The sequence below is a fragment of the Pinus tabuliformis genome, chromosome 6, assembly GCF_031772625.1.
Source record: "Pinus tabuliformis cultivar Carrire ecotype Pingquan chromosome 6, CPIR1, whole genome shotgun sequence".
NCBI classification, from domain to species: Eukaryota; Viridiplantae; Streptophyta; class Pinopsida; order Pinales; family Pinaceae; genus Pinus; species Pinus tabuliformis.
The window spans coordinates 403,533,550-403,547,075 of NC_142292.1; the positions used below are offsets into that span (position 1 = coordinate 403,533,550).

Sequence of the window (13,526 nt, forward strand, 5' to 3'; positions counted from 1 at the left end):
CAAAGATTATCTCAATATGAAAATCAACCATGGTCATCCATGGTCCAACATCACATTGCAACAAATATTTTCTCAATATGAAAATCAATCATGTTCAATCATGGTCCAACATCACATTGACAAAGATTGTGTCAATATGAAAATCAACCATTGTCAACAATAGTCAACCATGTTTATTTTAGTGTTTTTAATATTTATATTAGGTTTTATATACCTTGGGTTTACAATATTAAACCCTTGGGTTTAATATTATTCCTCTGGGTTATAATCCCTTGGGATTTTAGTATTAATCCATTGTATTTATTAGTCCCTTAGGTTTATAATATTAATCCTTTCGATTTAATAATCTAAGGGTCCATATTCCTACGGTATAGTATTATTAATAGGGTTTATAATATTAATTCTAAGGTTCAATATAAATCCCTTGGGTTTATAATCATGGTCAACCATGGTCAACCATGTGTCAATGTTACATTGTGACAAAGATTGCCTCAATATGAAATCAACCATGTTAAACCACTGTCAATCACCATCAACCATGGTCATTCATGGTGAAACATGGTCCAATTTCACATTATAACAAAGATTATGTCAATATGAATATAAACCATGGTCAACCATCTTCAATGATGGTCAACCATGGTCAAATGTTGAATTGTGACAAATATTCTCTCTAAATCATTCTCAATCATGGTCAACCATGGTCAATCATGTTTAATGATGGTCCAATGTCACATTGCCACAAATATTGTCTCGATATCAAAATCACCATCATCAACCATCATCAACCATGGTCAACCATTATCAACCATGGTCTAATGTCCCTTGGGTTTATTAATCTGAGGGTCCATATTCCTAGGGTATAATATTCTTTATACGGTTTATAATATTAATCCTGAGGTTTATAATATTAATCTTAGGGTTTATATTCCTAGGGTTTAATATTAATCGTTGGGTGTAATGTTATTCTCTTCAGTTTATAATCCCTCAGGTTTTTAATATTAGTCCAATGCTTTTAGTAATCACTTTGGTTTATAATATTGATCCTAGGGTTTTAATATTAAATCTATGGTTTATAGCATTAATCTTATGGTTTAATATTAATCTCTTTACTTTATAATCCCCTTCGTTTATAATATTAATCCCTTAGGTTATTAATATTAGGGTTTATGTTCCTCGGATTTAATATTAATCATAAGGTTTAATGTTATTCCCTTGGGTTTTTCATATTAATCGCTCGAGTTTATTAATTAGATAGGTCTCTTTGTCCAATGTCGCATTTTGACAAAGATTATATCGATATGAAAATAAATAATTTTCAACCATCATCAACCATGGCAATTCATATCCATGGTCCAACATCACAAGATTTGAGAAATATTGTCTCAATATGAAAATCAACCATGGTCAACCATTTTAAACCACATTTAAAAATGGTTGTATATGCAGTTTTATTAATGGCCTATCATGGTCTAACATCACATTACGACATATATTGTCTCAATTTGAAAATCAATCATGTTCAACCATGGTCCAACGTCGCATTGTGATAAAGGATTTAATATTAATCCTTAGGTTTAACATTAATCCATGGTTGATTAATCCCTATTAATCCTAAGGTTTAATGTTATTCCCTTGGGTTTTTAATATTAATCGCTTTGGTGAGCTATGTTCTCAAAACCTGGGGGGATGACCTACGGCCGCTGCAACCAAACCTAGGGTTTCTGTGAAACCTGCAATGACATGCCTGTCAAAGTTGGTACAATCGGTAGATTCAGGTGAATTGGTGATCAAGGCTACGCGGCCATAAGGAGAAAGGCAATATGCAACTTCCTCATGTGGAGGGCCAGGAGCCTCCCCCCAATACGGACAATCGAACACAGCACACGAGAGATAGGGAAAATGAAAATGAACCGAGCGTCGGTACTATGGAACACAGTAAGCGGAAAGGAAAGGACATAGATACAGAAGAAAGAAACAGGGAAAGTTCTTCAACTTGCAAGCTAGTAGCTACCCACAGGCGAAGGGTGGAGTTCCCAAGTCATCGTATCAATGCTAGGATACAGTACATGAGAGATCACGCGCTGATCGGTAAATTCATAGGAATATGGTCGACGGAGAAAGCGCTGAGAAGTTGGATTAGTGTTAAATGGCATCCAAAAGGGCACATCTCTCTGCACCTAGGAGCAAAGGGGTTCTTTACAGCAGTTTTTAATTGCCTGGAAGATCACAACAGGATATTGGATGGGGGTCCTTACTTTTTCAACTCTACAGGATTATATCTCAAAGCGTGGGTCGAAAGATTCAACCCAGACAAGGAGGACCTAAGCTCTGCGCCAGTGTGGATAAGGCTTTATTCACTGCCGTGGGAATACTGGGAAGAAAAATCTCTACAAGAGATTGGGAACGCACTTGGCGAGTTTGTAAAGATTGCAGAAGAAACAAAATCATGCAGATACACGTCCTATGCTCAGATTTGTGTCTATATGGACCTCAAGCAAGCACTGCCAGACATGGTAAGTTTCTTTCATGAAGATTCTGAATGGATTCAAGTTATATATTATGAGCATGTACCATTTAGATGCAGGAAATGCCATGATATAGGGCATCTCTACAGAGATTGTCCACAAAATAAGAAACCCTCCTCCCAAGACAGTTCAGACAATCAAACAACAGATGGCTTCACTAGGGTAACAAATCAAAGGAGAGGGAAAAAGAAAGCAACAGGCAATCCCAAGGCAAATCCAGTTAACAAGACAATGCCCACAACGAGCAATAGTTTCGAAGCACTGGCCAAGAATGATGAGCAAGATCTGGAGAAGGACAGGCAGAAGGACAAAGAAGCCGATCAAGAACAACCAGGAGAAACTTCAGGGCAAATAGGAAAGAAGATTCAGAAGCAATCAAACCTGCAATCTCAATCTAAATCCACTCCATGGCAATCACAAGGAATGGAAGTTGAATATACGGAGCCAAATGAAAAATCATCAAATGAAGAAGATCCGGAGCCCTTAGATATAGGGGAGCTGGACATACTAGGTTTGGAACAAGCATGCAAAACAGGGAATTTTGAAAAAATACCAGATCGGCAAGTGGATAACCTAGTAGAAGTCTTGAACACAGCACAGAAGAAATACTCTCTAGGAGTCCAAATAGGAAGTCCATGGGATGGCAAATTTATCACCAAGGACAATAAGAAGAGAGGCAGAAAAATGACACTTGAGAGAACCATCAAGATCGGAGAGATATTAGTGGAGTCAGGGAGCTATGGCAAACTGACCAAGTATTTCAATGGAAACCCCCACTCTTCTCAATGAAGTTGATATCATGGAATATCAGAGGGCTTAATGGCCCAAGGAAAGGTAGATTATTAAATATGCTTATGCAAGAAAAACCAAGTATACTCTTTCTGCAGGAGACGAAATGCAGTTCAACAATTTTGGAAAAAATAGTAGCGAAAGCCTGGCGAGGAGGGCTAGTTATAGCTGTTGATGCTCAGGGAGCTTCAGGAGGACTTGCAATCCTTTGGGATGCGCGAGCCATCCAACTAAACAACATACAAGCTAATAAAAGTTTCATTCAGGAAACCTTTCACCTCTCAGGTACTAATACCTATGGACTGATAACTAATGTATATTTTCCTCAGGATACTGCTCAAAAAGCTCAAATCCTGAATACATTGTCAGAACTCAACTCAGACAGGCCATACCCACTTTGGATCTCTGGAGGTGATTACAACATGACAGCAAACATGGAAGAAGGACAAGGCGGTAGAAGCAGAGCAAACAGTGATGGCAATCTACTAAAAAATTTTATTCACAACAACTGGTTGGTGGATGTTCCCACAAGCAATGGCCTCTTCACTTGGAGTAATAAAAGAGAAGGATCGCAGCAGATTGCTTTGCGTCTTGATAGGTTCCTCATCTCAGATAATGCAACTCACTTAGGAGGGGAATTTACAACATATATACTTCCTATCTCAGGATCAGATCATTGGCCTATCGAACTGCAATGGAACAGGCCAGGCAACAATCTCAAACGTCCCTTTCGATTTGAAGAATTCTGGTTAACTCACCTGGACTTTGAGGAGCTAGTCAGATCAACCTGGCTCAACTTCAATCCTACTGAAGGCACTAGAATTTCCAGGTTTCAGCAAAAATTCAAGCATCTTAAAGGACCAATCAAACGATGGAATCATAACACTTTTGGCAACATCTTCAAGGCTCATGCCACTCTCAACATAGAAATGAAGAAAATCTAGCAAACCATCATTACTGAAGGGTGCACGGAGGAATTAACCAAGCAGGAGCAAGTCCTAGAATCTAGAATTTTAGAAAGGGCTAAACAGTAGGAAACATTATGGAGACAGAAATCAAGGATCAGATGGTTAAAAAATGGAGAAAAGAACACAAATTTTTCTCATAAAACTACGGTGCAGCGCAGAATGATAAATTACATTACTCACATTAAAAATGAACAGGGGGATAAAATTGAAACTCATGAAGGCATTGAAGAGGAATTTCTCAGTTACTTTAAGAAAGCACATCAGGAACCCAATATAAATAGAATGCCGGCTATCAATAAGCTTCTAAAGAACATACCAAGGATAATAACAGAGGAACATAACAGTCTTCTCATTAAGCCTATCAACTTACAGGAAGTTGAAGAAGCAGTACAACACCTGAAGGAAGGGAAAGCGCCGGGTCCGGATGGTTTCACGTCAAATTTTTTTCATAAGTTCTGGGACTTGATAAAGGATGAGGTCTCACATGTAGTGGAGGAATCTCGGGCACTCAGATGGATGTATTCAGGGTTAAATGCCACCTTCATAGCCTTAATTCCAAAGGGGGAGGATTCCAATACCCCAGACAAGTACAGACTAATTGCCCTATGTAATATCATCTATAAAATTACTTCAAAAGTAATAGCAAAAGAACTAAAGCCGCTGCTCCCTCTTATTATCTTGCCCGAGCAATCGGGTTATGTAGAAGGACGACAAATAATGGACGGGATTATTCTAACTCATGAGATAATCCACTCCTTAAAGCAAACCAAGAAGCCAGGTATGCTGCTTAAGCTAGATCTATCCAAAGCTTTTGATAGTCTCAGTTGGGTCTATATTCAAAAAATTCTTATTGCCTTTGGTTTTGCACATTCATGGGTCAGATGGATTTTTAACCTATTATCTTCAGCTTTTTTCTCTGTGTTAATCAATGGTATTCCCTCGGCTACGTACCGTCCCTCCAGAGGTATAAGGCAAGGAGACCCCTTATCTCCCTTTCTTTTTGTAATTATGGCAGAAGGATTGGGTAGAAGCATCACCTCTGCCAGGCTAGCTCAACAATTAAGAGGCCTTTCTTTCAATAACTCCCCTGCTTACTCCCACCAACAATTTGTAGATGATAATATGCTTTTTGGCCATCCTTCGGTGCAAGAATCTCACCTCCTCAAATCAATCCTGTCAATCTTCTCTGATGCTTCTGGTGCCCTTATCAATCGAGTTAAATCCCAAATCTTTTTCTTCAATACCCCTGTTACTACCCAAAAAGCTATCGGTCGAATTTTGGGATTCACTATTGCCTCCTTGCCCTCCAAGTATCTCGGTGCACCTTTAATGGCCTCAGCCCTCAAACACTCTTCCTGGAAGCAATTTTTGGAAAAACTAGAGACTCGACTCTCCCTTTGGACCAATTGAGCTCTGAATATGGCTAGCATAATTGTTCTTATCAAGGCGGTCCTTCATTCCATGCCCCTGTATCTATTCTCCATCCTGGCTGCCCCAAAATGGGTTCTCAAAGAAATCAAGAATCTCCAGCGCAACTTTCTATGGGGAAGCTCAGGCCAAAATGGAAAATGGGCTTTGGTTAAATGGGATAAAGTATGTCTGCCTAAGAAAGCAGGAGGCATTGGGCTAAGAGATCCTGAGCACAGCAATAGAGAAATGGGTGAAAAATTTGGTGGAGATGGCTAGCCCATCATAATACTCCATGGGCCTCTCTTTGGACAGCTAAATATGCAAGCAACTGTCCCATGGAAGAAAGAATACGAATAATAGAGGTAAGCACGGGATCGGTAATCTGGAATTTGACTATACAACACAGAAGTCTCATAAAAGAACACAGTTTCTGGGAAATTAAGAGTGGAACAACTGCTCGATTTTGGGAAGACTCTTGGCAGCAATTACCAAAAATAAGATACATACTCCAAGATCATCCAATTTCAGAGCGGGAGATCAATCAATTAGCCAAGGTCAGTCAATTCTGGAGCATAGCTATAACTCAAGAACATAGGCAATGGAAAAATGCAAATCAATTTTTATTGAATAGCTCTGAACAAACTCAGCAACATCTCAATACAGAATTACAAAAGAGGCAAATCACTGTCTCAGAAGAAATGGACATTCTAAGATGGGGTTATGAAGAGAAAGTAATTTTTACCGCAAAGGAAGCGTATAAAATAATAGTCCAAGATCAGCTAAACAAAGATAATTTATGGGATAAAATTTGGCACACTTCCAACTGGCCGAAGGTCTCTACATTCCTATGGCTCCTTTGTCACAATAGAATTCTAACTTGGGATAATCTTAGGAAAATAAGCTTCTCGGGCCCATCTATATGTCTCATATGTAGGCAAGAGGAGGAAACAAACATACATCTTATGTAGACATGTCAAACTGGAAGAAAACTCTGGGAGAAGGTTGCTTTCCACTGTCAAAAAGAAGGTAGAGTGCAAGGAGATCTCAAAGCCACTATACGCAACTGGAGTCAAAAGCCATTTCAAAGTAATCTCCTTAACACTCTGTGGCATCTTATACCTGGCTTACTGATGTGGAACATATGGAAAGAGCGCAATAGAAGAATTTTCAAAGATCAAACTATGCCTCTAGAGCAAATTTGGAATAAATTTCATCAGAACATCATGGAGACTCTATCAATTAGAGAATGGTACTTAGAAGACCTCCCCACATTACCTCAGGAAAAAACAGAATGGGATAACTGGAGGCTCCAGATAAACCAAAAGTCAATCAATAAAAAGAACCCCACAATGCAAGGTAAGGAATCAAGCAATTGGACTCCGCCGCCCATTGACATGTTCCAGCTTAACTTTGATGGAGCCTCAAAGGGAAATCCAGGGAAAGCAGGATACGGAGGAGTCTTCAGAGACCATAATGGTAATCCTCAGTGCATCTTCATGGGCTCGATAGACTGGGACACCAATAACTCAGCAGAATTGGAGGCATTATGGAGAGGTCTCAAATTAGCCCATGAAAAAGGTTTCTTTCCTCTCATTATAGAAGGGGATTCGCAAATTATAATTAGAATGATCATAAAGCTTCTGCACGGTTCACCCATTCACAAAGTAAGCAATAGTTGGAGAATGGCCCAGAGGCTTGAGCTAATAAATAACTGGCTTTCTCAGCACCAAGCAATCTCATGTAAACACACCAGAAGGGAAGGAAATAAGCTCGCTGACTTTCTTGCCAATCTTGGAGTGGAAGCTAAGGGTGGTTACTTTGAAGGTACTATCGCCAGCTTAGTTCCCGAGGACCAAATCGCCAAAGTCCAGGAAATTGTCACTCAGGACAAATCTCAGATAAAGAATACACACCTGGATGCGGGTGACTCTAACAGCATTCAATGATAGACTCCGCCAAACAGACATCTGGCCTGACGGATGGCAGGCGGAAGGTATGCAGGGTACGCGTCGTAGGATGGCGTATCAAGTTCAGGGCAGAGGAATTAAATCCTGAGCAGTCTCGAATTTGGTTTGAAATCAATGCAAGCATGGCTGCACTGCACACAATTTGGCTCATTGGCATGGATCCGCTCAACGCCCCTGTCGCAGTTAATGACTCTGTTTATTATGAAGCAAAGCCGCTTCAGATCCCCTGTCTGGTCTTTCGTGTCTGGATGTTAGCTTGGCTCTGGAAACGCCCTGAATTTTTCAGCGCTCTTACTATTTCTGGTCTGCTCTGTTTCAATCGTTCTCCCAGTTCTTTTGCCTCTGTAATCATGCCTCGCAGCCGAGGAATCCCGCGTCGAGGAAGTCATTCAGGGAACAGAGGTCGCCCTTCTCGACCTGCTCCTCAGAATGTTGCTCCCATTGCCTTAGCTCCTCCTTCATCTCCGCCTCTGGATCAAGATAGGCTTATCCCGAATAATTCATACCAGACCTCCAGGTTTACGTTCCAAAGTCGGCTCAACAGGCCTGTGGTGACAGTAAATTTTACCATATTTGTCTCAGAGGAGGAGAGCAACCAGCTCAGTTCGACTCCATCCGCCTCCTCACATTCTCAGGATGATAGTGTTCTGCTAGGGGACCTGACAGGGATAGTGTTTCATGCGGACCACATGCAAGAGGATGCCCCTGTTTCGGAAGCGCCTCAGCAGCCTGATCCAACTCAGAAAGATGCTTTAGTTTGCGGGCCATCTCAAAGAGCAGTTAGTATTTTACATTTGGTTACTAATCCTGATGGAGGTGCGCCGGCACTGGACGAAGACGGTCTCGTGACCTGGGTAGCTTCTACTAGCCAGGTAAATGAGGATACGCCAGCTTCACCAAGTCATGCAGATTAATCACAGCTCCTTTCTGCCGGGTGGCCTTCTCGCTTATATGCTATGCAATTTTGGTCTTGTGTCTTTGATTCTGAAGTTAGATGTCTATGTCTGGTTCATTCTCATGCTTCAGGCAGTAACAACAGCCAATACAGGCTTTATTTTTTGTCTTAAAAATGGCTATGCTAGTTGCTACTTTGTTTTTGTGGTCAATGAAGGTTATGACGATTGTAGTCCTGGTAAATTTTGTCAGTATGTCAGGGACCAAAGTCAAATTTTTGAAGTCTGTACTGTAAATCTGGTTGAAGGCCTGAACTGTAATGTCCCTGAGTTTTTGGTTGAGGAATGGCCTCGGCCTCCTCTGAGGTCTTGACCTCATTGTATATATTTTTTCACCTTTTTTAATAGAATTAGTATTTACGGAGAAAAAAAAAATATTAATCGCTTCGGTTTATTAATGAGATAGGTTTATAATGTTAATCCTAAGTTTTATAATATTTAAATCCCTTGGGTTTATAATATTAATTCCTTATGTTTAATATTATTCCTACACATTTGTAATCCCATGCGTTTACTAGTCCCTTGGATTTATGATCTCAATCCCTTGGGTTTATTAATCTGAGGTTTCATATTCCTAGGGTATAATATTATTCATAAGGTTTATAATATTAATCCTAGGGTTTAATTTAAATCTCTTGGGAGTATAATATGATTCAGGAGCATCTAGGCCTAGCCAACAATGTGATGGTGTGGTCACATGTTGTGGCTAATGAGAGTTTGGAGGAAGAATTGGTTATTTAATTTTTATTAATTTCAAAGTATGTAAGTAGTTAATTGTTATCTAATTCTGAACAAAATTGGGAATAAGTGGCAAGTGATCCTCCCTATGTGAAGATCAAGCCAATCAGTTATATTGACTAGTTAGGGTAGGATATGATTTCTACATATATAGTGAATTCCTTCATTTGTGGAAGGAGACGGTTAGATAGAACATATATGTATTTTCCTTCTTTTCTGAAAGAGGGAGAGAGAGAGGATTCAAGAGGATTCACAATGGGATTGTAAGCCTACGGGAAAATTAGAAACGGAGGCTCTAACTAAAAGAATGAGGCTAAAAAGGGACAACGAGCCTCAAGATGTAATTACGTGTTTATATGTTCATATACATAGAGTGGATTCTGAGTGTGGAACTGTGTATTATGCATTTTCGAATTCTGTTGTATATATATGCGTAGATGGCTAAAATCCCGATTATAGGCATGTTAATCGACCATCGATCACTATAGGATTGATGGAGATCGAAATATAAATGAATTAATTGTTATATATGGATGTCGTGATTAAAACCAGAGTATAGCAGAAGAATGTGTTTTAACATAGAAATCATCAAATGCAAATGAAACCAAGTCAAAGGGAGAATCGATGGAGTAATTCTCAGTGGCCGTTAGTTCTCATAGATCAACGGACCAGATCAAAGTGGGGAGCGGAACTATTAAGTATTGCATCGGCAAGTCTGTGTTACAAAGGGATGGAGCTTAGGGTGAAAATAATGCCGATATGCGATCGTCGATATATCACATCGGCATAAACATTTAGTTGATATCGGAACTGGCCTCAAGTCCTCATCGATTGTGATTTTTCGATTGAACAAGGACTATCGGATTGGAGTGAGGATCAACGGCCCTGATTTTATTCGGAGACTGGATGTTGGGGAAGCTAAAGGATGGCAGACAGTGGAATGTAATGTGTGATGGACGATAAGTGATATCACCAATAGGCCAATCGACGATCGGAGATTGCGAAGAGCAGAGATGGGAGCAGCAGCGGAATGGAACGAAGCGAGGAGCGGACCCGATGATTTAATAGATGTGGGTGAATAAGTTTTAAGGTCTGGATATTTTTTTCGGTGTGGGGTTTTCCCATATATTTAGTGTATCCAATAAAAAGTGTTGCCTGGGTTTTTAAAGCTAAAACGATAATAAAACACTTCCGATAGTGTAATGGCCCCGATAGGTATAAGTGGTCCCGATTTTAAATAAAAAACACCAAACTAGGCTTCCGATATGTATATGTGGGCATGAAGATTAAAGACTAATAAGGGTGAACGAGTCCTGATAAGGTGTTCTAGGGTGTGGCAGCCATATGGTTGCATCATAATACAAATTCCTTGGGTTTGTGAATCCCTTGGTTTAGAATATTAATATCTCGGGTTTAGTATTAATATCTATCTCTTGGATTTATTTTAAGTTTAATATTAATATCTTGGATTTATAGTTTGTAATATTATGGCTTATAATATTAATCCCCTAAGTTTATAATACTAATCTCTTGGGTTTATTATTACCTCATGTTTATATTATCAATCATGGTCAACCATGGTTGAATGTCACATTGCACAAGGATTGTCTCACCATGAATAAATCATTTCTATTTCAGTTTTTGTAATATTTATATTTGGGTTTACAAATGTTGGGTTTATAATATTAGTCCCTTGGGCTTAATACTATTCCCTTGGGTTCATAATCCCTTGGGGTTTTAGTATTAATCTCTTGGGCTTAATATTATTCCCATGGGTTCATAATCCCTTGTGGTTTTAGTATTAATCCTTCAGTTTTATTATTCCTTTAGTTTTATAATATCAACCCCTTAGGTTTATAATATCAATCATGGTCAACCATGGTTGAATCTCACGTTGTGACAAGGATTGTCTCATCGTCAAAATAGATCATGTTTATTTTAGTGTTTGTAGTATTTATATTTGGGTTTATAATATTAGTCCCATGGTTGAATATTGCATTTTGACAAAGATTGTGTCACAATGAAAAGAAACCATATTTATTTTAGTGTTTGTATTTATATTTGGGTTTACCATATTAGTCCCATGGTTGAATGTCCCATTTTGACAAATATTGTCTCACCATGAAAATAAATCATGTTTATTTTGGTCTTTGTAATATTTACATTTGGGTTTACGATTGTTGGGTCTATAATATTAGGCCCTTGGGTTTAATATTATTCCATTGGGTTCATAATCCCTTGGGGTTTTAGTATTAATCTCTTGGGTTTATTGTTCATTTGGGTTTTAATATCAATCCCTTGGGTTTATTATTCCAACAAGGTTTATAATATCAAACATGGTCAACTGTGGTTGAATGTCACATTGTGACAAGGATTGTCTCACCATGAAAATAGATCATATTTATTTTAGACATTATAATATTTATATTTGGTTTTACGAATGTTGGGTTTATAATATTAGTCATTCAGGTTTAATATTATTCCTTTGGGTTCATAATCTCTTGGGTTTATTATTCATTTGGGTTTATAATATCAATCCCTTGGGTTTATTATTCCCTTTGGTTTATAATATCAATCATTGTAAACCATTGTCAATCATAGCCAAACATGGTCAACCATGGTTGAATGTCACATTGTGACAATAATTGTCTCACCATAGAAATAAACCATGTTTATTTTAGTTTTTGTAGTATTTATATTTGGGTTTACCATTGTTCAGTTTATAATATTAGTCCCATGCTTGAATGTCACATTTTGACAAAGATTATCTCACCATGAAAATAAAACATGTTTATTTTAGTGTTTGTAACATTTATATTGGGGTTTACAAATATTGGGTTTATAATATTAGTCCCTTTGGCTTAATATTGTTCGCTTGGGTTCATAATCCCTTGGGGTTTTAGTATACTCCCTTCGGTTTATTATTCATTTGGGTTTATCATATCAAAATTTGGGTTATTTTATTCTCTTAGGTTTATAATATAAATCATAGCCAAACATGGCGAACCATGTTTAAATTTCGGATTGTGACAAGGATTGTCTCACCATCAAAATAAACTATGTTAGTTTTAGTGTTTGTAGTATTGATATTTGCCTTTACTCGATGTGAAGTTTATAATATTAGTCCCATGGGTTTAATATTATTCCCTTGGGTTAATAATCCATTGGGTTTTAGTATTAATCCCTTGGGTCTACTATTCATTTGGATTTATAATATCAATCCCTTGGTTTTATTATTCCCTTTGGTTGATAATATAAATCATGGTAAACCATTGTCAATCATATCCAAACATCATCAACCATGGTTGAATGTCGCATTGTGAAAAGAATTGCCTCACCGTCAAAATAAACCGTGTTTATTTTAGTATTTGTAGTATTTATATTTGGGTTTACCAATGTTGGTTTTATAATATTAGTCCCTTGGTTGAATGTCGCATTTTGACAAAGATTAACACAACATGAAAATAAACCATGTTTATTTTAGTGTTTGTAGTGTTTATATTTGGGTTTAACAATGTTGGGTTTATAATATTAGTCCCATGGGTTTAATATTATTCCCTTGGGTTCATAATCCCTTGGGGTTTTCGTATTAATCACTTACTTTTATTATTCCTTGGGGTTTATAATATCAATGCCTTGGGTTTTTTATTCCCTTAGGTTTATAATATCGATCATGGTCAACCATTGTCAATCATAGACAACCATGGCCAACCATGGTTGAATGTCACATTGTGACAATGATTCTTTCACCATGTCAATAAACCATGTTTATCTTAGTCTTTCTAATATTTATTTTATGGTTTACCAATGTTGGGTTTATAATACTAGTCCCTTGGATTTAACATTATTTCCTTTGGTCCATAATCCCTTGGGGTTTTAGTATTAATCCTTTCGGTTTATTATTAAATTGGGTTTATAATATCAATCATGGTCATCTTTATGTTTTTCTTGTGTTTGTAATATCAATTCCTTGTGCTTCTTGATCACTTAGGTTTTTAATATTTATTCATTAGGTTCACTAATTCCTTAGGTTTATAATATTAAAGAGTTTGGTTTATTAGTTCCTTGGGTTTATAATATTAGTCCTTTTTGTTTAATATTAATCCCGTTGGTTCATAATCCCTTGGGATTTTAGTATTAAACCTTTAGGTAATAATAAACAAAAGAGACTAA

General features: G+C 37.8%; 1 protein-coding gene across 1 annotated transcript; it reads left to right on the forward strand.

Annotated features, from left to right (window-relative positions):
- Positions 1–3,376: 3,376 nt before the first annotated feature.
- LOC149259008 (uncharacterized) lies at positions 3,377–4,261 on the forward strand. The gene has a single exon (XM_089445526.1). It carries the CDS (start codon positions 3,377–3,379, stop codon positions 4,259–4,261), a length of 885 nt encoding a protein of 294 aa, XP_089301652.1.
- Positions 4,262–13,526: the final 9,265 nt, after the last annotated feature.